The sequence below is a fragment of the Eufriesea mexicana genome, unplaced genomic scaffold (assembly GCF_001483705.2).
Source record: "Eufriesea mexicana isolate 0111107269 unplaced genomic scaffold, ASM148370v2 scaffold571, whole genome shotgun sequence".
In the NCBI taxonomy this organism is placed as follows: domain Eukaryota; kingdom Metazoa; phylum Arthropoda; class Insecta; order Hymenoptera; family Apidae; genus Eufriesea; species Eufriesea mexicana.
The window spans coordinates 534,752-558,803 of NW_016908756.1; the positions used below are offsets into that span (position 1 = coordinate 534,752).

The 24,052-nt window shown below is 39.5% G+C and overlaps 1 protein-coding gene across 1 annotated transcript in view; it reads left to right on the forward strand.

Annotated features, from left to right (window-relative positions):
- The window catches only part of LOC108546051 (uncharacterized), a 536,976-nt gene that overhangs the window by 359,660 nt on the left and 153,264 nt on the right, over positions 1-24,052 (forward strand). Inside the window, exons 8-12 of the mRNA XM_017897970.1 lie at positions 4,492-4,585; positions 5,005-5,094; positions 6,894-6,983; positions 17,568-17,785; positions 18,266-18,404. Coding sequence (XP_017753459.1) covers positions 4,492-4,585; positions 5,005-5,094; positions 6,894-6,983; positions 17,568-17,785; positions 18,266-18,404 — 631 coding nt within the window. The remainder of the gene's footprint in view (positions 1-4,491; positions 4,586-5,004; positions 5,095-6,893; positions 6,984-17,567; positions 17,786-18,265; positions 18,405-24,052) is intronic.

The following is a 24,052-nucleotide window of genomic DNA, read 5'->3' on the forward strand; positions in this document are numbered from 1 at the left end:
CTGGATTATCGTCGTTAGGAATTGGATTCTACGCACGTGTATATCAACGAAATTAATTACTTCCTCGAGATCCTTGAAACGCGAATCTCGTCCCAATTTCTCCCCGTTCGCGCCATCACGGTTGTTTTATCGAACACGCGGAATACGAAGCCGGAGACTCCACCTAAATCGGTATTCTTTACTGGTGAAGCTCTCTTATGGACTCTTATATCAACCGTATCAGATAGAAAGGTTAGAAAGACATCGTATATAGTCGGATCTTAAACAGTGTGGATGGCGGGAGTGGGGGAAGCTCGCGAGGCATGGACAGCGCTGATTTACGCCTGTATCGGGTATCGAGCGCGCAGGGGTGGGGATGACGCGTCGCGCGTGGTGGGGGAGTGGCCTTGAGCCACCAGCGGATTCTAAACGCGCCATAGCTGCACCGGCGGAGGCTTACGCTGCGTTCGGGACAGAAACGTCGCATTCTAGGTGACTTTGACGCGCGGGAACTCGCGTCCAGAGTCTTTACCGTGTTCAGAACAGTGAGATGTCGATTTTGAAGCATAGTAACTCGCGCCAAGAGTTCTCGCAGCGTTCAGATTAACGATACGTCGGCTTTGAAACGCATTCACTCACATTCAGGGATTTTGCAGCGTTTAGGACAGAGAAGCGTCGACTTTGGTGCGTGTTCACTCGTATCTAGGGTTTCCAATGCGTTCAAAACAGTGAAACGTCGATTTCGAGGCGTGTTCATGCGCACATAAACTTCTTTCTAACTTCTTTCTTCTTTCAGAACAAAGAAATATCGCATCCTTGTTGACTTAGGGTCTCAGTAACTCGCATTCAGAGTTCTCTCTACCTTCCAAACGAAGAGACGTCGCATCTCAGTCAACTTCGAAGCAATAGTCTATCTCTCCGAGGCCCCGACAACATTTGCCCACCCAGGAAGCGCGTTCGGTTGCGGTTTTAGGTATAAGGCTGTCGCGAAACGCGCTGTTTTACCGGCAACCTTCGGCTTCACAATGCTGCTAATACACGGAGTTTCTTCCACGGCAATGGGCAGTGGCGTTAGGTTAGGCAGACAGTTACGATCGAATTGTAAATCCAAGTGTCACGAACGGTCCCCGGGGTTAATTGAGAGCGACTCTCGCGTTGCAGAATTTTCCATGGAAATCGCGTCGAGGAACGCGTAAATGCCGCGTTAGCGTTCGTGGTCTCCGTTTCGGAGGCCTGAGATGCAATACGTTGCGTCAGTTCCGCCGACTTCCGTGGTTTCCCTGTTACCTCAAGGGATCCTTCTTCTTTCGAACAGGGTAGTTACGTTTTGTCAGACAGTCGACATTTCTTTGCCGGAGTTATGGCTCGTAAACGCCCGGCTGGCAGGTGGCTCCTCGATTTGTCTCCTCCAGCTGTCGATCGTGCGGAGAATACACAGGATCGTGAGATATTTCGACGTTTCCGCTGGGGATGGAAATTTTAACAGGCATTACGGTTTTCTCTGCACACCTATACAATAGAATTGCTTTCTAACGGACCCAAATTACTCGCGGCTATCCCATTCCGTCGATTTCTTGCGCCTTGACACTATTACCTGTACTATCCAATTAGACTCTGTGTCCCTTCGTGCGATCGCGAATGCAGCCAGGGGAAAAATCGGCTGGCTTATCGAATCGATCGACGGTTCAGGGAAACGCGTGACTAACTGTTCCGTGACGCTGAGAACGTATCATTACCGTGCATGAAAACAGCCTGTAAATTCAATAAATATCTTGGCCTAGCCTAGCCTGTGTCGTCTCGGAAACTATCATTTCACCATTCATCGAATCCTTGCCAGGGGTGGTCAACTTTATTATACACACGACAGAAATCGAAATCTTGATATTTGACACGTTCGAATATGTGACAATGGGGGAAGGGGTATTAAACCAACGCAATATTTTATTAACCCTTTGCACTCGACGATTTTGTCATTAGAGAAAAATAGTAATTCAAAGACTTTCTGCCATACGGTTGACAATATTTTTAAAACGATACATAAGAAATCCGTATGGAAATTAAGACGTAGAATTATTTTACTTCCACGTTCCACGCGTTAGTGGATAATTTTGAATTTAATATATTAACATCGATCTATAGAATCTGATTAAATGGCGATCGACAGTCGCCTCTTGAGTGCAAAGGGTTAATAATATTTATTAATTATTTTCTTCTCTTATCATTGACATCAGATAATAATCGGTATTCTTGAAGTGGCTCGACGTGTGGCAGACGTTGTTGTTGATTATGGCACCCACTATTAGGAACATAAATGGTTGGGTGGTCAACTTCATTATACACAACGAAATCGAAATCTTGATATTTAACACGCTCGAATATGTGACAATGGGGGAGGGGGTATTAAACCAACGTGATATTTTATTAATAATATTAATTATTTTCTTCTCTTATCATTGACATTAGATAATAATCGGTATTCTTGAAGTGGCTCGACGTGTGACAGACGTTGTTCTTGATTATGGCACCCACTATTAGGAACATAAATGGTTGGGTGGTCAACTTCATTATACACACAGTCGAAATCGAAATCTTGATATTTAATACACTCAAACATATTGTAATAATACAATAGGCAAAACCAACTTGATATTTTATTAATAATATTTATTACTTGGCACTAGATGATAATCGGTATTCTTCAATTGGCTCAACGTGTGACAGACGTTGTTGTCGATTATGGCACCCACTATCCGAAACTTAAATCGCAAATCAAAGAATTAATTGCAGTTTTATCTCGATACGAGTTTAATTATTTCAAAAGCAGGTATACGTTTTGATTATCTGCAGGAAGGAATATTTCGAGATCAATGATTCTGTGTTAGTTATCGATCATGCGATACAGCGAGTGCAACGGGTGTCCCGAATAATACCGTCTGCACTGGCTGATTCCTTGGGTGTTCCGTGACGAATGCAGATAGACCGTGTTGCGCGATTTTCGTTTGTCAATCGAAGGCATGAAAGCTAGCGCGAGGCTCGAGGTGGATTAAAGCGATCGCGAGTACAAAGGACGGCATTGTGCGCTGCATACGCCACTGTTCGAGTGGATGCATGATCGCCGCGTGTATGAAAAGGCTATGAGGGGCGGGCGGAGAGGGTGGTCGGCTGCCACTGGAGCCGCGTGAGAAACGCTGCACACTTATGCCAACCACCCACGTGTCGCAGCGTAATGCAGGATCCTGATACGCTTTTCCTGCATTCGATACCACCGTATGATCCACTGTGCCTTTGCTGAAACCACTCGGAAGTACACGTGTGCATGACAGCCGGAAATTTTGAAAAAAATCGATCCTTTTTTTCATAATGGCAGTTTGACGTTTTAAAAGTAATATACGAAAGGTGACAGTTAATGTGACAGTTGACGTAACAGTTGGTCTGTGACTGTCTCTCAGTATAGAGTCGATTCCGAAGGTCGTGATGTCAGGAAAGTCGACAGTCGACGTCATATATGTCCACATTTGATGAATTTAGATCTGGTTATCTGAAACGAACAAACTAAGCAGCATCTCAATTAGTATAAATACAGCTATAACATGAACCACCGAAACAAGGAAATTTCGAAAATTAAAGCAAATGGCAGCATTTTGAAGTTCAAAATTGATTTTACCCATGCTTTTCATACTTTGGGTGGTAAAAAAGATAGAAAAAATTATCGGATTTTTAAATCCGTTGTTCACACGATGAAGGTACATCCGATGAAGGTCTCCTCCAAATTTGGAGCCAATCGATCAACCAGAACTCGAGATATCCCGTCAATTAGTTCAAAAAGTACGGTTTCGAGAAAAACGCATTCAAAGTTTTCGTTCCCCATTGTACAATACCTACCCTCCGCATTTTGAACATCTATAACTTCGCCAATTTTACGAATTCGAGCAAATCCTTTTACACAGACATTTTCGAAAGCATACACTTCCCAATAGTGTAAAAAAAAACATAATCGATTTTTCCAAACCGTGCACCACAAGAACACTCCCTTGAATTTAAAAGCCTCCCGTAATTTTTCCCGCGAAATTCAGAATACGTGGAACCAGGTATTAGAAACAAATAGATCGGTGTACTGTTGAATGATTATTACTCTTCGTCATCGATGACCTCGTCAGGTCGCTATTGGGTGTCAAGAGCTGTTCGAGAAGCGTAGGGAATCATGGGATAATCCGGCACGAAGGTCAGATCGGAAGGATCCATCGGGCTGATCGATGGATCAGGCCGTGGCCTCGCGCGCGCGCGAACGTGTCGACACGACGAATGACTCGTTTCACTCTGCTGGCATGACTCGGAGGAGAAATCGCGGCGACACGCCGCTTCACGTGGGAGATCTTGTCAAGCCGTCGACTACCGTATCACGGTGACTCACGCGTATGCACGGAATGTCCCGATAATTTATCCCGAGCAATTCGCATCGTCCAACGACGATCTCTCGTCACCCCACTGATCTTCTTTATCCTCTGATTGCAGCTCCGACATCGCCAGCAACGGATTCACCCTTCTTGTCCGAGGACACGCTCCAGAGTGCCTCGAGTTCCTTGACAAGGTCCTCACTGTCGTGCAGGTAAACGAATTTCTCTCTGTGCTTTTTAGAATTTTTTCCTTTAACCCCCTTGCACTATTTTCACGTGTCTGACTCGTGATGGAAATTTTAGGCCAAACTTGAATATCACGAGTCTGACTCGTGATCGACGCTTCGGGTCGAACATGAATATCACGAGTTTGACACGTTGTCGGCATTTCGGGTCGAACATGATTATCACGAGCCTGACACGTTGTCGGCATTTCGGGTCGAACATGAATATCACGAGTCTGACACGTGGTCTTAGTCTGGGGCCATATATGAATATCTGGAATGAGCTCGCGGCAATTTCGCACTCAGTCATAGTATATCACGTAGTGCAAGGGGTTAAGGAGATTTTAGGAAAGATGTTATAGGGTTGATGCGAGGAGGTTCAACGGTGATTTATGTTTGTTTCGCAGGGACGAGTGAACGTTTCCCACGCCCTGCTGCTGCAAAGCTCTGTCACGGAGGACTCGATCGAATCGCAGTTACCTTTGAGCCGTGTCAAGGTGAGCACGATCGACTTAATTCGCACTGCGATTTAATTAAAAATAATCGTGTTGACTCTTTGCACCGAGAGATGTGACCATTCGAAGCTTTTATATTTTTCTGACCTCGGTGATACCGTTTATGTTGAAATAAAAATAGAAAATCATTTGTAGTTACGTCTAATTTAATTATTGTCTCATATTTGGTAGCTAATTTTCATTTCTGGTATTGAAATATATGGTGATTGAGAGTCAATACTCGTGTGCAGAGATGCAAGACTGAAGTTGTATCTAATTTTAATTGGCCACTGTACATGTGGTGACTTCCATCAGTGATAAAATTGGATTATGACTATGATATTTCGAAACGTTAGACAATTCAGAAGCTTCTAGTTAAAAATTTGTAAATGATTTTAGAGATACAGTGGTTAATTAAAATTGAATACTTCTCCATATGTCATCTATCAAAATAAAGATAGTATAATTAAATAAATATATGGGATGTCCCAAAAATCACGCAGGATTTGAATTTTACGCCATTTATACGGCAAAGTGTTATCAACAAGGAAAATTTGACAGCGTTACAGTTAACAGTTCAGGGTTATTAAAATCATTCTAATTTTTACCAAAAGCAACTGCATATTTTCTGCAATCGCGAAAATAGAATGTTCAAAACGAGTCATTTTAATCCCCCTAGTATTTCTAGTATAATTCATCAAATCATATAATTGGAGCAACCCATCCGTCAAATTGACAGATCCCGTATACCTAGTGTCACTCATAAAACAACTGCATACAGCCATCTATACAGTGCATTATCCATTACCAATAAATAACTCAATTGCCTATCTATGTGAGTTTGTTGTATAACAACTGTATATTTATTATAAAATTATAGTTTACACACATCTTATATCCTAATTCTTCGCTCTCACGCTTCTTATAGCAATCTGAACTTCCTTATAACATATTGACTCTGATCCATAGCAACTGCACGCATTCTAGATCTTCCACTTACACTTCTAAAAACATACATATCTACATTCGTGCCATTACTCGACCTCACACACTTGCTTTCACACTAATAAAACCAAATCCACAGTCTATTCTCTGATCATTTAAATTCTATAGCAATTCTAGAGAGATCAGTGGATAGATCAAATTTTCGCTACAGGTACCAATAGGCTATTAGCAGTAGATAAAACAACTGTATGTAGCCATCTATACAGTGCATTATTCATTACCAATAAATAACTCAATGGTCTGATCATCTAAATTCTGTAGCAATTCTAAAGTAAAAATGAAATAAAATTCTCTCCTCATCTTCCGGTACTGTTGTCCCACGTCGCATTTCCAAACAGGAGCCAAAATTTTGAAATTTCTTCACCAACCGAATAACCCGAATGAATCAACGTGGCCGGGTTATGCACGGTCCACCCTGTACATGCAGCGTGTTTCGATATCGCGAGATAAGTGTTACAACACCGAACCGTTCGCTCGATTAGCCTGGAAAAGAAACCGCGAGGGGTTAATCACAATAGAAACATATGCGCATATGCTTCTGCGTGCACACATGTCCTTCGCGGCGAAAGGGTTGAGCAATTGCCTTCGAACGCCGCTCTGTCCCCTTCACGATCATTGTTTGCCCGGTGCCAATTCCACGCTGCGAGCGTTACTCCTCGTCTGGACGTCTCGATTGCTCGCGTCGGGACGCGAAAAGAAAGGAGATCGTTCCTTTCCACCGTGATATTCCAACGCGCCTTTGCAACGATCATTTGTCTTGTCGACCGGTTTAACAGCGTTTCCGATTTTGCTTTCAGACGACCGTCGTCGACGAGGGCGCTTTGAGAGAGCACATTCCCAGGCGGGAGCAGAGCCACGACCAGGCCCAGTGGATCGCGTTCTATAAGGTAACGCTGGCCTACCTCTCCTTCATCTCTCGATCTCTGGGTTTTCCTGGGTCGAGGGAAGTCCCCTGGTAAGGGAAAGTCTCGAATTACGACGAATCGGTGGATAAAAACGAAATTTAGGGGAATACCTATCTCTGATTGACGGTCAGGGGTTGCTGTCACTAGCTAGGGATCGTATACGACTCGTACACACCGAATTTTAATATATAATATTGGTACAAATTAATTTTATTTATGGAAGTCTCGAATTGCGACGAATCGGTAGATAAAAATGAGTTCGAGGCATTACCTGTCTCTGATTAGTGGTCAAGGGTTGCTGTCACTAGCTAGGGGTCGTATACGACTCGTACACACCGAATTTTAATATATGTTATTTTTACAAATTAATTTTATTTGTGGAAGTCTCGAATTGCAACGAATCGGTAGATAAAGACAAGATTAGGGCAACACCTATCTTTAACTGACGGTCAAGGGTTGCTGTCACTTGCAAGGGGTCGTATACGATACGTACACACCGAATTTTAATATATGTTATTTTTACAAATTAATTTTATTTGTGCAAGTCTCAAATTGCAACGAATCGGTAGATAAAAATGAAATTTAGGGGAATACCTATCTCTGATTGACGGTCAAGGGTTGCTGTCACTAGCTAGGGATCGTATACGACTCGTACACACCGAATTTTAATATATGTTATTTTTACAAATTAATTTTATTTGTGGAAGTCTCGAATTGCAATGAATCGGTAGATAAAGACAAGATTAGGGCAACACCTATCTTTAACTGACGGTGAAGGGTTGCTGTCACTTGCAAGGGGTTGTATACGACTCGTACACACCGAATTTTAATATATGTTATTTTTACAAATTAATTTTATTTATGGAAGTCTCGAATTGCAACGAATCGGTAGATAAAAATGAGTTTGAGGGAGTACCTATTTCTGATTGATTGTCAAGGGTTGCTATCACTAGTTAGGGATCATATGCAACCCATACACACCGAATTTTAATATATATTATTTATACAAATTAATTTTATTTATGGAAGTCTCGAATTGCGACGAATCGTTAGATAAAAATGAGTTTGAGGGAGTACCTATTTCTGATTGGTTGTCAAGGGTTGCTATCACTAGCTAGGGATCGTATACGACTCGTACACACCGAATTTTAATATACATTATTGGTACAAATTAATTTTATTTATGAAAGTATCGAATTGCGACGAATCGTTAGATAAAGACGAAATTTAGGGGAATACCTATCTCTGATTGACGATCAAGCGTTGCTCTCACTAGCTAGGGATCATATGCAACCCGTACACACCGAATTTTAATATATGTTATTTTTATAAATTAATTTTATTTGTGGCAGTGTCGGATTGCAACGAATCGTTAGGTAAAAGCGAGATCGGGAGAGTATCTATCTCTGATTTGCTGTCAAAGGTTACTGTCACTTGCAAGTGATAGTATACTACTTGTACAAATTAATTTTCTTATAAAAGTCGCGAATTGCAACCTCTATCTTTGATGGCTGTTTGCACCCCCTTAACACGAACAATGGTCAATGAAAAAGAATACGTGTGAAATATTTATTTGCAAATTGTCTCACTCTCACACAAATTCCATCAAATTCGGTGAGTTTCTGATGATAAATATAGGATGGTCACCACAATTCAAATTCACAAACCTTCATTGTCCTATCTCAAGCTAGACCCAAGTTGCCAGTTTCCTTCTTCTCAAATTTCCCACATGGAAACCTAACCCGTGATCAATTTTAATTCATCATACCCAAAACGGTGTCAAATTTTAAACACCGTTTCCATATAGTTCCTCCACTTTGAACTAATAGATACAAACTACCAAATACCTCAAATGTGGACCTCAGAGAGCCATCGAACACATTATAATACTCACAGAAGATATAATATAAAGATACTTGGATGATGCACTGAAAAGTTGCTTCTTCGCACTCAATCCTAATCCAAATACATCATAAACAAATTTCCAACTGAACTCGGAATGTCCTGGGACAATCATCCTCGCATCTAAAACGAGTCTCTAGATATCCACGAAATCCTCATCCTGCAGTCCCTACTTCACCTGGTCATTCTTCTCTCACCTGAACGAAGCGAACTCACCCTAACAAGCGAGCAGTGGCACGAGTGACAGCCAAGAAGTGGTCCAGGCCTGATCCGTCTGAATCGGGAGTCGCGACAAATTGCTTCCGAAAACGATCGCGCCTTCGCGACGTACTGCCACAGGTTGGTCCAAGAGAGAGCAAGAGAGAGGGAAAGGAGAGGAGAGGAGAAGGTGTGCAGAGCGGGAGAGGAGGCGGAATTTCGGCCGGTCCGGTTGACCGAATGTCACGACGGTGATTCGGCAGGTTCGATGAAAAATGGACGGCCGACCGTGAGCGGAATAATCGTGCCGGGCCGGCCCTCTCTCGGCTCGCGGCGCAATTATTGTCGGGGAATTTATCCCGCGACGGTGGCACTGACCGATGTTACCAATTTATCCGTGGCTCTCAACCCACGGCCGGCGCGCTTAATGGCGTTTTAATGGGTCCCGTTAAAGGCGGGGAAAAAAGGGAGGCGAGTATCGTGGTCGCGATTCGTCACGGTCCTTCGCAATTTTTTCGCCCGCGACAAGACGCGTCCGGGAACACGCTGGGCCCCACGGCCCAACCACTGTTTTCACGTGAATTAAGCATTCGTTCGGGTAATTGCCCGGCTGGGGTATCCCTGCGCTGCGACACGGTTCCGTTCGCCGCCATCTTTTTACTTTTTCCATCTCCTTTTTCCTTTATTTTGCATTTTTATTATTTTTTCGCTCGTTTCGCTGCTTACAGGCCGATTCCACGATCAATGGATCGTGAGATCAGGTGGTAGAGTTTTATAAAATTTTTGTTTTTAATTGCATATGGTAACTTTGAAGAATTAGGAAATTTTCTAGTGTTGGTACATAGTATGATAGATAGTTGATAGTTTTTAATGTAGAATTTTATTTTTCTTCCTTTTCTTTTCTTTGAGAGATTGGTAGATCATAAAACGAGGATAAAAGGATTTACGCAATACTTTGATCACGATCTTCGATCTTCACTCATTATAACTGGTATCCTTGATCATTAGATTAGGTTTTGCAGATGAACTCTTTTTAATTTTTAATTTTGTTTCTCTTTTCCATTTTGGAAGATTGGTAGATCATAAAATGAGGGTAAAAGGATTTACGCAATGCTTGGATCGCGATCTTCGATCTTCACGCACCATGATTGATATCCTTGATCATTAGATTAGGTTTTGCAGATGGACTGTTTTTAATTTTGAGTCTTGTTTCTCTTTTCTATTTTGGAAGATTGGTAGATCATAGATCGAGGATGGAAGGATTTATTCGGTGCTCATTCTCTTTATTATTATTTCGCTGGTTTCACTGGTTCCAGGGTGATTCAGTGATAGTAATGTGAGGTGGTAGAGTTTTATAAAATTTTTCTTTTTAATTGCATATGGCAGCTTTGAAAAATTATATTTTATATTTAGAATTTTATTTTATTTATTTATTTATTTATTTTCTGTCAATTGAGATCTTAAAACGAGGATAAAAGGATTTACGCAATACTTGGATCACGATCTTCGATCTTCACTCATTATAACTGGTATCCTTGATCATTAAATTAGGTTTTGCAGATGAACTCTTTTTAATTTTTAATTTTGTTTCTTTTTTCCATTTCGGAAGATTGGTAGATCATAGATCGAGGATAGAAGGATTTATTCGATGCTCATTCTGCGATCTACGATTTCTATACATCATGACTGGTATTTTCGATTTTCTAGTTAGGCTTTAAGCCTAAAGAATTTTTCCTTCGCAATTTTAGGTGTTTGGTAGATTGGTAGATTGTAGAACGAAGATCTATAAATATATGCGAGACTGGTATTGTAGTCTAGAATGTCCATCAATCGTGAGTACTTGATTCGATTTTCTGATTAGGTTCTACACGTAGAATTTTCTTTTCTCTTTGTGTGTGTGTTTAATATTTATTTGTGTTATCATATATGTACGATTTCCATCGTTTGTAACCAGTATTTCCATTTTTCTAGTTAACTTTTACGTAAAATTCTTCATCTTTTCGGTTTTGAGGGCTATATAATAGATCAGTAAATCTTTGAATCTAGATCCTGGATATCCATCAAACGCGAGTAGTCCTTCATTTTTCCCCATTACTTTTTGAGAAGCGTTTAGTAGAAAACGAGGATAAAATGTTTCAAGTATGATCTATACTTTCTATCCATTATAAATGATTTTATGAGTCTTTAATTTCTTGATTAGGTATTAGATGTTGAATTCTTTTTTGGCTATGGTGCTATAAGACATTTGCAAATTGGTAGATCACAAGACAAGAATAAAAGATCTGTATGGTGTTTTATACTGTTATGATCTAAAATGTTTTATGCAGCATGATCGATGACTAATTTTCTGCCTAGATTTTACGCGTGTCGTGTTCTTTTTCTTCCTTTCCTCTTCATCGTGAGTCGAGGACCGGTAGATTTATACGATCCTCGAATTTATGATCTACAATTTCCATCGATTATAAGTGGCTCGTGACTTTGGTTACCTGGTTAGGTTTTACGCGTAATTGAATGTTTCTTGGGTAACGTGTTTGGTTGTCAGGTGATAAATTGCGGTTCTCGTGGATGACGTTGAAGATTGTGAACTTATTTGTGAAAGCTGCGGAAGGTTTACAATGAGTTAGAAGCAAATACGAAAATCCGAGATTCTGGGATAGATAATTTGTTTAAAAATTCGTATAGCGTTAGCCCATTGTGTAACGAATATTTTCACTGCGAATAGTCGATCAGTGTCGATCGATACTTTATCGAACACGTGATCGATAGCTATTTAAAATTCCTCCATTTTGAATTCGCACAAAATATTCGGAAAATTCTGCAATAATTCAAATTGGCTTCAAAAATTAGTGCAATTTCGTCCAGTGAAATTTCCAATATTATAATTATTGCATAGATAACATTGGCTTTAATTAATATTTTAATTAATATTGTTATTATTTATTAAAACATAATTAGACATATGGGAGGCATTCGCAGATCAAACTGATCAACCTTTATTTCAAAATTTTTCAAAATTTTCATGTCAATGCATTCAGTTGTTATTTAACTTCCTATATTTAAAATAAATTTTGAATTTGTATTATTTTGGACTTAATCAATTTAACCCTTTGCACTCGGCGATTTTTTCATTGCAGAAAAATAGTAATTCGAAGACTTTCTGCCGTAAAATTTATGATATTTTTAAAGCGGTAAATAAGAAGTATAGAAATTAAGGCGTAAAATTATTTTATTTCGATATTCCATGCATTGTTGGGTAATTTTAAATTTTATATGTTAATTAACATCGATCTGTAGAATCCGATTAAATGGCGACTCAGGGTCGCCCTTCGAGTGCAAAGGGTTAACAAATGAACAACCCTCGTTACGAATAAGCAGTTCCAACGTTGAACCACTTAGATTATCACTAATTGAGAGTAATAATTCACTGAAAAATTTGGAAAAAATTCCTGCGCCTCCAATTGACATTTAACTTTTAACAAATAAAATAAATTTCGATTTTTTATTTTTTGAACTCAATAAATTTGACCAATGAATAACGTTCGTTACAGATAAGTAGCCCCAACATTGTACCACTGATATTATCACAAATTGGGAATAATAATTCACTGAAAAATCTGAAAAGAATTTCTAAACTCCTTGATTGACACCTTAACTTTTAAGAAATAAAATAAATTTCGATTTTTTATTTCTTGAACTCAGTAAATTTGACCAATGAACAAATGTTCGTTACAAATAAGTAGTCCCAACATTGAACCAATGATATTATCACAAATTGGGAATAATAATTCGCTGAAAAATTTGGAAAAAATTCCTGAGTCCCGAATTGACATTTGATTTTTAACAAATAAAATAAATTTCGATTTTTTATTTTTTGGACTCAATAAATTTGACCAATGAACAACGTTCGTTACAGATAAGTAGCCCTAACATTGTACCACTGATATTATCACAAATTGGGAATAATAATTCGCTGAAAAATTTGGAAAAAATTCCTGAGTCCCGAATTGACATTTGATTTTTAACAAATAAAATAAATTTCGATTTTTTATTTTTTGGACTCAATAAATTTGACCAATGAGCAACGTTCATTACAGATAAGTAGTCCCAACATTGTACCACTGATATTGCCTCAAATTGGGAGTAGTAATTCACTGATAAATTTGGAAAAAATTCCTCTTCCTTTGTTCCTCATCGTCCACATAGTCCTCCATGGCGCAGTGACCATGGCGGCCATTGTGCGGGCGTAAATAGGACGATGACGAGTGCTATCGGTCGGCCAGCAGATAAAGCGACGTCCATCGAAGGCGAGCCGACTCGACAACAGTTATTCGCGACCTTGCCGGCGATAATCGATCGGGAAACGTTACAAGGAGAAAATTTCGCCGTTGGAAAATGTTCATAAATAACGGTCGGCTCGCCGATGATCGTCGAGATAGCCGCGAACATAACAGCGGGATTCTTCGACGGAAAGTAAGCACTCGTCCGCCGCCATTCCTGTTTACCTCTTTCGCCGAGAATCTCGGCAACCATCCTGATCGAATAACTACCGTTCGCCATACACTATCGATTCGCGTGCAGAATGAGTCAGGAAAGAATTCGAAACCCGTGCTTTCAAACGCTGCCATAACTTTCCAGCAAGTTTAACGACTGTACTTGCACAAATTTTATCACGCGAAATTTTCATCTGTGGGAACTGGGTCCGAAATTATTTTCTCAGATAAATCGTAGAAAGTGTGCGAAATTAAATTGTCATAGGTCATAGGTTAGATCTTAGTTCTTCAGATTCGATGATTGGCAGAGGTAATCACGGTGAGATTAATATAGAGATAATTTTGAAATTATATGAATTATTATAGGTTAGCAGTTCTCTAGATTTGATAATCGGCAATGGTAACAATGTGCAATATTATAGATTACATGAATCACTATAGATAAGTGATTTTTCGGATTCAATAATCGTAGTAAGGTTAGTATAGCAGTAGTATATTTTCTTCAATTTTCCAGGCTTCGAGGTCCTCTTAAAATTAATTTTCGAACAATTTACTTCAATTCCTGCTTTCGTTGCATACACTCGTGATTTTACTGCAAGGAGAATTTTATAATTACTGTTACAAAGTTATAGTCGTGATCCTAAGTCGATAATTGTGGATCACTGTGTATTATATGTACTTCTTCCCACAAAATTATTATTATGCAAATATGGTCGTGATCCTAAGTCGATAATTGTAGATCACGGTATATTATTCGCACTCCCTTCCAAAATATTACGATTACAAAAGTATAGTCGATATTCTAAGTCGATAATTGTGGATCACTGTGCATTACACGCTTTCTCTCTCCCACGAAATCGCTATGATGCAAATATAGTCGGCATCTTAAGTCGATAATTGTAGATCACGGTATATTATTCGCACTCCCTTCCAAAAAATTACGATTACAAAAATGTAGTCGATATCCTAAGTCGATAATTGTGGATCACTGTGCATTACACGCTCTCTCTCTCCCACAAAATCGCTATGATGCAAATATAGTCGGTATCCTAAGTCGATAATTGTAGATCACGGTATATTATTCGCACTCCCTTCCAAAAAATTACGATTACAAAACTATAGTCGATATCCTAAGTCGATAATTGTGGATCACTGTGCATTACACGTTCTCTCTCTCCCACAAAATTGCTACCATGCAAATATAGTTGGCATCCTAAGTCGATAATTATGGATTACCGTATATTACACGCACTCCCTACCAAAAAATCACTATTACAAAAGTATAGTCGATATCCTAAGCCGATAATTGTGAAACACTGTGCATTACACGCGTTCTTTCCCACAAAATTGCTATTATGCAAATATAGTCGGCATCCTAAGTCGTTAATTATGAATCACCGTGTATTACTCGCACTCCCTTCCAAAAAATTACTATTACAAAACTATAGTCGTGATCCTAAGTCGATAATTATGGATCACCGTGTGTCAAACGTACTGAAAAATCTCGAGTTATCTGTAACCATCTGGAAGACTCGCCTGACCCAAACGGCTATCGTAATCTCATTAGCAGCGGAAGGGACGAGGTCGGTTAGGGTCGTTCGTTGGCTCACGGTGCGAGATTGAATGGTGGCGATTGATAAATAGAGTGGAACACGTGTTCGGTGTGGATTAATGGCGGGAGAAACAATTCATTGTTGGGGAGCATGGCCAGCAAGCGTGAAAGGATCGCGCGATCCTTTGTCCGGCACTTAGTCCTCCAACCAAGCATCTCCTTTATCCCGAAAACTCGGTTATTGATTAGGTGTCAGAAATCAATATCCCACGATCAAACTGGGTACCCTAAAGGGGCATTAACATTCGTTCGATTAAGACTACCTTAAAACGCTTTCTAGCAGTGTAACAAATGACCCTGGCGGATGATTTTTCATCCTTCCCTCTAATTGATTCTTCTAATTGCCCTGGACGATACATCATCCTAGAGCCCGTTAGCCTCTCTCGACCGCAACGGTTGTTAGAACCTCGGTCAGGGGAGCTACGAGCGTTTGAAAAATTGCCAACGATCAGCGGACAGCATCCGCAGCTTGAGTTATCGCGATTGTCGAACCACATTTACGACAAGGATCGCGGCCAGCCGCACGGGGCCCACGGCGATCGCTGATTTTTCGATCAATCAATCTATCTATCCGGCCGATGATTTCGCGAAATTGAGACGTCAATGAACGCTCGATCGACGCCGCGAATCTTAATCGGAATCGCTTTTTCTAACGTTCACATGCCTCTGATGAGGCAGCACTTGTCTTTGGAGGAAGGAAACCTACTCGAGATCCGATGATTTGTCCTCGATCGTGGCGTTGGCTTCTCTGGGTTAGGTCTGATCCGTTCATGAGGACTCGGGATATTTTAATGCGTTGCGTGACCTTTCGGTGAAAGAATGCTGTTAAATGTCCCCACTGGTACCAGTCACCATAAAAGCACGCACCGCATTTGCACACGAATGATCCCATGAGACTGGAATTCGCGATCGACCGAGACGGTAATTAGGCGTGTCCACGATTTTATCACTTCTCTGATGAAAATTTCTGACGAATTCTCGCCGATTTGTTTACGACGCTTCGTGGAACGAGAAATTGGACAGGAATCCTATGGAGTTCATAAATACTCGGGAAATGAAAGCTTTCTTCGGTATTTGATATTTTATGATATCGTTTTGATCTTTTCTTTTATTTTTCTTATATTTAGGAGCTCTGAGAACTTTGATAGATCTGAAGTACAGTACTCGTGAGAAAATTCCTTGATCTTGTTAAATTCAATATTGTCAAGTATACAGGGTGACCAATAGAAAATTGAAACGTTTAGATAAGCCATAATTTCTTCATTTCCAATTTTCCTTTATTTTATTTTTTGAATCTCTTGGCGATTAAAAAATGATAAAATCTCTTAACTACATTTTCAAATAAAATAATGAAGAATTAAAGAAACGTGTATAATTTTTGGTGAATGTAAAATTTCTTGATCTTCTTGTTAAATCCAATATTGTCAAGTAGTATTGCTTTTCATGGGAACACGTAGATAAATCTAGAATTTCTTTAAAATAATTAACGTAGCAAGTATAGGGTGGCCAATAAAAAACTGATAAAAAGCTGGTAAAAAATAGGCCATCATTTTTTCGTTTCCAATCTTCCTTTATTTTATTTTATTTTTTTTTTTATATATAGGTTATAGAGCATCTCTTGGAGATTAAAAAATAATAAAATCTCTTAACTACATTTCCAAATAAAATAATGAAGAATTAAAGAAACGTGTATAATTTTTGGTCAATATAAAATTCCTTGATCTTCTTCTTAAATCTAATATTGTCAAGTAGTATTCCTTTTCATGGGAACACGTAAATCAATCGAGAATATCTTTATAATAAACAAAGTAGCAAGTATAGGGTGGCCAATAAAATGCCGAGGTGATTAAATAAGCCACAATTTCTTCATTTCCAATCTTCCTTTATTTTATATTTTTATAGGTTATAGAGCATCCCTTAGAGATTAAAAAATAAAAAAAAATTTGGTGAATATAAAAATTCCTCGATCTTCTTGTCAAATCCAATATTGTCAAACGAAAGATCGAGTATGCTATTATTCCTTTTCATAGCAACACGTGAACCAATCAATAACTTCCTTAGGATAAGTAACATAGTATATACAGGGTGATCATTGACAAATTGAAGGGTTTGAAAATATCATAAAATAATTTAAGCAATTCCCATCTATATTCCCAAATAAAACATTGTATAATTTTTAATTAATATTTTCAACGTGTATTCCATATTAAGCTGCTAGCCTAGGTCACTCACGCCTTCCCCCACTCCCCCAAATTTTCTCTTCAAATAAACCATCGAGTCCCCTTCTCAGGTCACGCTAACCTACCCCTATCAATCATCCCCAGCAAACAAACCATCAGCCCTAATACCCCCATTCTGTTGCAGGACTACGATGTGCTAATGACGGAATGGCAGTCGGCTGGTCGCAGACTGGCCCTGGAGATGTCGGAGCTGAAGGAATGCAGCAGCCTGTCAGGCACCTTGACGCCTCTCGGTCGGCTCCTCACGGATCCCACATTGAGAAGAACGTCCAGAGATGCCGAGGAGGCGATCGCCTCTCTGGAAGAGCGCGCGGCGCCACTGCTGCACCTCGAGCACGTCAGGTTAGAGAGCAGCGTTAGAAATCTCGCCGCGGGCCAGACCATGGACACAGAGAGCCTAGCTCATTGTCGTCCTTCGATTGTCCAACGTCTCTCTCTCTCTCTCTCTCTCTCTCTCTCTCTTTATCCCACGTGAAACAACGACCGTCTATTAATTCCTCGCGTCGTTCATACACCTGGCCAGCTCTAGAGGTCTCTCTCTCTGGCCCATCGCCAGGCTGTCAGAAGAAAAGGCCAGTGTCTGGCCGCGAAAGCGGGTATATTCCTCCGACGCGTTCCACGTGGACAGGAACTGACTATGTGGGGAAGGGAGAGAAGCGTTTTATAACGAAGACGATAATGTCCGTGTCGTGTTAGCGCCCACTCGCGAAGCTGAAGGGACGAGAGGCGCGGGGCTAGGCTAGCGTTCGATGTTTCGTTAGCGATAAGCCGGAATTCCTAACGGTGCGTCGCGATCACGACGCCTCCCTTTTATCTTTCCAGATTGTCGGTGAAACGGGCACGGAGGCTGGTGGAGGAGGTCGGGAACGCAGCCACCAGGCTGGAGTCGTCGTTCGAGTCGCGACGCGCCACCATTCGCAACCTCGCGGTTCTCAGGAGTATCGAGGACCAGGCCCACGAGGTAAGTGGCATCGGCCGCCTGTTCATTCCCTCGATTTTTCCCCTGGGATCATGGGGATCCTGCATTCTATTACTATGGTTAGCACCGCTGTGTAACGTTCCAATTGGAACTTCTCGACTAGGGTAAATGAAAGTCGAGCTGACCGTGGTTATCCTTATGGGATAACTGGAGGAGCTGCAACGGCGAATGCTTAAAATAGAACTCGTCTCGAGGTAAATGGAAGTTGATCTACTATGGTTAGACTGAACGTTGGAAAAGCCTTCTGGAGCATGCGTAACGCGTAGATTGGAACTTCCCCCGAAGTAAATGAAGGATCACCACTGTGGTTATACCTGGGGTATGACAGGATGGGGCATTCAAATCTGCGGAATCGAACTTCTTTCCCAGTTAATGGGCGGTAGTTAGGTGTAATTATCTGTGGATGGCTGAAGAATCCTAAATGGGACTTCTTCTGGACCGAGTTCCATCGGAATTTGCTAGTATTGTCTTTGACAGCAGATAGACTGACGAGTGCAGGTATCTAGGACGAAAGTTGATCATTTTTCTTTGACTTCTTCGTCCAGTTGTGATGAAGTACACTGTTCTTCATACGCGAGATTTGGTATCTAATTCAGAGTTCACTAGAATTTTCTCTGCAGCGAATTCCAAGGGAATCTGCTAGTGTTGTCTTTGACAGTAGATAGACTGACGAGTGCAGATATTCTGAACAAAAGTTGATTACTTTTCTTTGACCACTTCATTCAGTTGTAATGAAGTACACTGCTCTTCATACGCGAGATGTGGTAGCTGATCCAGGACTGACTAGAATTTTCTCGTCATCTAAAACGAAAATTCGTCTCTGTACCCAGTTAGGCAAGGATACGTGAGATTCGGAAACTCACTCAGAGCTAACTATACTTGGTTCCTCAAAGAGAACTAGCAGGAAATAGAAACTATTACATTCAAAGAGCACGTGGTCAGTATAGGAGCACCTTTTCCTGACTCCTGCACATGAGGAAAGAAACTGGACTAGGTACCCTAGAGAAAAGGGTACTTCATTATTCGTCTCTGAACATCGCTATGGATAGCTAAAGAATCCGAAATGGGACTTCTTCTGATGCGAATTACAAGGGAATCTGCTAATGTTGCCTTTGACAGTAGATAGACTGACAAGTGTATATATCCAGGAACAAAGTTGATCATTTTTCTTTGACTTCCTCATCCAGTTATGATAAAGTACACTGCTCTTCATACGCGAGATTTGGTACCTAATCCAGGGCTGACTAGAATTTTCTCGTCATCCAAAACGAAAATTCGTCTCTGTATCCAGTTAGGCAAGGGTACGTGAGATTCGGAAGCCCACTCAGAGCTAACTATACTTCGTTCCTCAAAGAGAACTGATGATGTCAGCACTGGAACACCTTTCCCTGACCCCTGCACACGAGGAAAGAACCTGGACTCGCATATCCCTAGAGCCCTAGCTAAGGATACTTCACTATTCGTCTCTGAACATCAACGCTTGACAGCTTATAGCGCTGTCAATGTTAACATTTCGTTTATACCTTCTCCCTTTTCCCATAAATGAAACGTAGGAACTTCCGGTCATCCAGTGAGCTAACTAGACAATTGACACCCTATCTCCTGTCATCGTTTTCGCCAGAAAAGTCTCGTAGCTTTTGAATTCGTATCGTTAGGTGAGCATCTGCTACCGCATCCTCAGTGAAACGAAGCAAATCTTTCGGGACGTACCTGCTCGGTGCCTCGATCACCAGTCCAGGCCCCTTCGAGCAACCTGTTCTCTGCCATGATGACTTGACCTAGTTTGGCTAAAGACATCACGTGTTGCGACCATGGCGGCAGCAAACGGAACGCTCCTTGGCCGTATCAGACGCGTTGCAATCGCGAGTGCGATTAGCCGTGGCTGCATTCGTCACGCGGCGTTATCATGGTCGTTCGCGGGGGAGTGTTTGCACATAACCGAGCATAATCGATAATGGAACGTCCCCGGGTCGTTAAACGGCCGACGACTGCACCGGCGCTGTGGGAATCCTTTGATTATAGCGGTGGATCGCGGAAGGAGGATCGAGTTTCGTAATTCCGTGCCAGGTTCCAGGCGAGATGGATTGGATGGGTGCAAGGGGGACGCGAACTGGTCCCGGGGGAGAGATCCCGGTGCTTGCAGCCACGTCGCGTGAACTCGCGGCCATCCCATCCATTTCGTGATCGATGGATCACGGGAGAAATGAATTTCTTTTTATTTTTATGGATTTTATCCGATACAGAGTTATCTAGGAAATGGGGTACAAGGAAGACGAATTTTTAAAATCTTTATTTATCTTATTTATCTTACAAGATTTATTATTTAGTTGTTCGACTAGTAATATGTGAGGGGAATGAATTTTGAGGATTTTTTATGGGTTTTAGACGATGTAGAATTGTGTGGATAATGCAGTATATGAAAGACAAATTTTTTGAATTTTTATTTATTTTACGAGATTTACCATTTAGTTACTTGATTAATAATATGTTAGGGAAATGAATTTTCAGGATTTTTATGGGTTTTAAGCGATATAAAATTGTTTAGGAAATGGGGTACAAGGAAGAAGAATTTTTTGAAATTTTACTTATTTTATTTATCTTACAACATTTACTATTTAGTTATTTGATTAATAATATGTTAGGGAAATGAATTTTCTGGATTTTTATGGGTTTTAAGCGATACAGAGTTATCTAGGAAATGGGGTACAAGGAAGACGAATTTTTAAAATCTTTATTTATCTTATTTATCTTACAAGATTTATTATTTAGTTGTTCGACTAGTAATATGTGAGGGGAATGAATTTTGAGGATTTTTTATGGGTTTTAGACGATGTAGAATTGTGTGGATAATGCAGTATATGAAAGACAAATTTTTTGAATTTTTATTTATTTTACGAGATTTACTATTTAGTTACTTGATTAATAATATGTTAGGGAAATGAATTTTCAGGATTTTTATGGGTTTTAAGCGATATAAAGTTGTCTAGGAAATGGGGTACAAGGAAGAAGAATTTTTTGAAATTTTACTTATTTTATTTATCTTACAACATTTACTATTTAGTTATTTGATTAATAATATGTTAGGGAAATGAATTTTCAGGATTTTTATGGGTTTTAAGCGATATAAAGTTGTCTAGGAAATGGGGTACAAGGAAGAAGAATTTTTTGAAATTTTACTTATTTTATTTATCTTACAACATTTACTATTTAGTTATTTGATTAATAATATGTTAGGGAAATGAATTTTCAGGATTTTTATGGGTTTTAAGCGATATAAAGTTGTCTAGGAAATGGGGTACAAGGAAGAAGAATTTTTTGAAATTTTACTTATTTTATTTATCTTACAACATTTACTATTTAGTTATTTGATTAATAATATGTTAGGGAAATGAATTTTCAGGATTTTTATGGGTTTTAAGCGATATAAAGTTGTCTAGGAAATGGGGTACAAGGAAGAAGAATTTTTTGAAATTTTACTTATTTTATTTATCTTACAACATTTACTATTTAGTTATTTGACTAGTAATATGTTAGAGAAATGAATTTTGAGAATTTTTATAGGTTTTAGATGTATATAATATAAGAAAAACGATTCTTTTCTCTTCTTTTTGAGCTTTTTGGAAACTTTAGATTATATTGGGTTACTTGATCATCAAAAATTTCTGCCCATTACCTCACCTGATGTTGACTTGATTTTTACTTGAATTATCTGCTCAATATAGTACAAGAAGAATTAATTTTTAGAAGTTTTATTATTTTCTAAAATCTTTATTTTATTTTTAATATACAGGTAATTTAAAATAGAGTGTACAAATCAACCCTTTGCACTCGGGGATAGACTCAGTCACAATTTGTTACATCTCGAATAATTAATAAAAGACAATCCATATTATTATTCAAAATAATATGACAACATTCCATTAAAAACATAATACTATCTAATATAATTAATTAAATTGTCATATATTAATTCAAACACAATTTCCCTTCTCATCATCACAGAAAATTCCATCAAATTCGAAGAAAAATACTTCAATTTATTATTCCAGAAAAATTTGTCATAATCAGAACACCTTCGAGTGCAAAGTATTAACAAATTTCTTAAATTCGTCTTCTCGATCCGACACGTCGTGTTGGAATGCAAACAAATTTCGAAAAGATAGAAAATCCTATGTTTTCATTTGCAAATAGCGTAATTGAAGGATTTAACGAAATTACACTCCGTATTGGAAAATTAATCGCGCCACTCGCGCCCCTTCCTCATTGTTTATAACAATCGGCCGCGCGACAGCGATTAATGACCAGGCGGAGCGGTGTTATTCGCAATGGCTCATTGTATTATGCTAATTAAACGTGTAATCAGTTTGTCGTACACACCGCGTGCACGTCGACGAACATGCGGCCCGACACGATCCGCGCGTACGCGCACGTGATGACCGCGTCCCGAGCGGAAACATGTGAGCCGACGTGATGTAACCGTGTCGACGCTCTGAAACGCATCTTACGTGTCTCTGTAACCTGGAATTTGCCGGTGACACGTGTCGTTGACTTGTCCGTGACGTAATCACTGCGTGAGTGAGATCGCGATGATGGATCCTTTGATATTTATCACGACTGATTCCATATTTTCCTGTTTTTATTTTTTTAGTCAATTAATTTCGAAATTATAGTACATTGCAGGTGACACAGGACTTATTATAGTTCGCCATTAGTGGAGAGAAACGAGTTAAATTTTCGTCGAAGTTTTTAATTTGGATTTATCGCAAGTATTTTCACAATTTTCGTTTTGCGTTAATTAATTTTTTTAAAATTATACTAAATTGTATTTCACAGATTTTTATTATAGTTCGACGTTAATAGAAGGAAATGAGTTAAATTTTCGTCGAAGTTTTTAATTTGGTTTTATCGCGACTATTTTCACAATTTTCGTTTTGCGTTAATTAATTATTGAAAAATTAAATTAAATTGTATATCACAGATTTTTATTATAGTTCGATGTTAATAGAACGAAATGAGTTAAATTTTCGTCGAGGTTTTTAATTTGGATTTATCGCAAGTATTTTCACAATTTTCGTTTTGCGTTAATTAATTTTTAAAATATGATATTAATTAGTATTTCACAGATTTTTATTATAGTTCGATGTTAATGGAAAGAAATGAGTTAAATTTTCGTCAAATTTTTCTATTTTGACAGTCCCTCGGCTATTTTCGTTTCCAATAATTTGACTAATTTTTATGTCAAAGTCTTTAACCTCGTTATCAGTATAAAATTGAAAAATTGATCATATTTTAATGCAAATAGCAAATTCGCTATGCGAAATTGTAAATAGCCTAGTCCGAGGTCTTCGTGATGAAATGAAACGCGAAATATCGAATGGAAAAGATGCGGATTGATCGTAAATCGATAAACGTGTTACGAGATGTTACCTTCTCGATGATTTGTCGAAAATAAAAATGCGTTGATAAAGCGGAGCCTAGCCGAGGACTCTAATGGCCCTGTTCCCGGAAGATTCACACGGTCGCGAATTGAGCAGGCTAATATCGAACATTTTGAGAAAGTTCCTGACCCTCTAATGACATCATGAGTTACCCACGTGAGCCTCACTGTCTAACGTTTCCCATCACTTTCT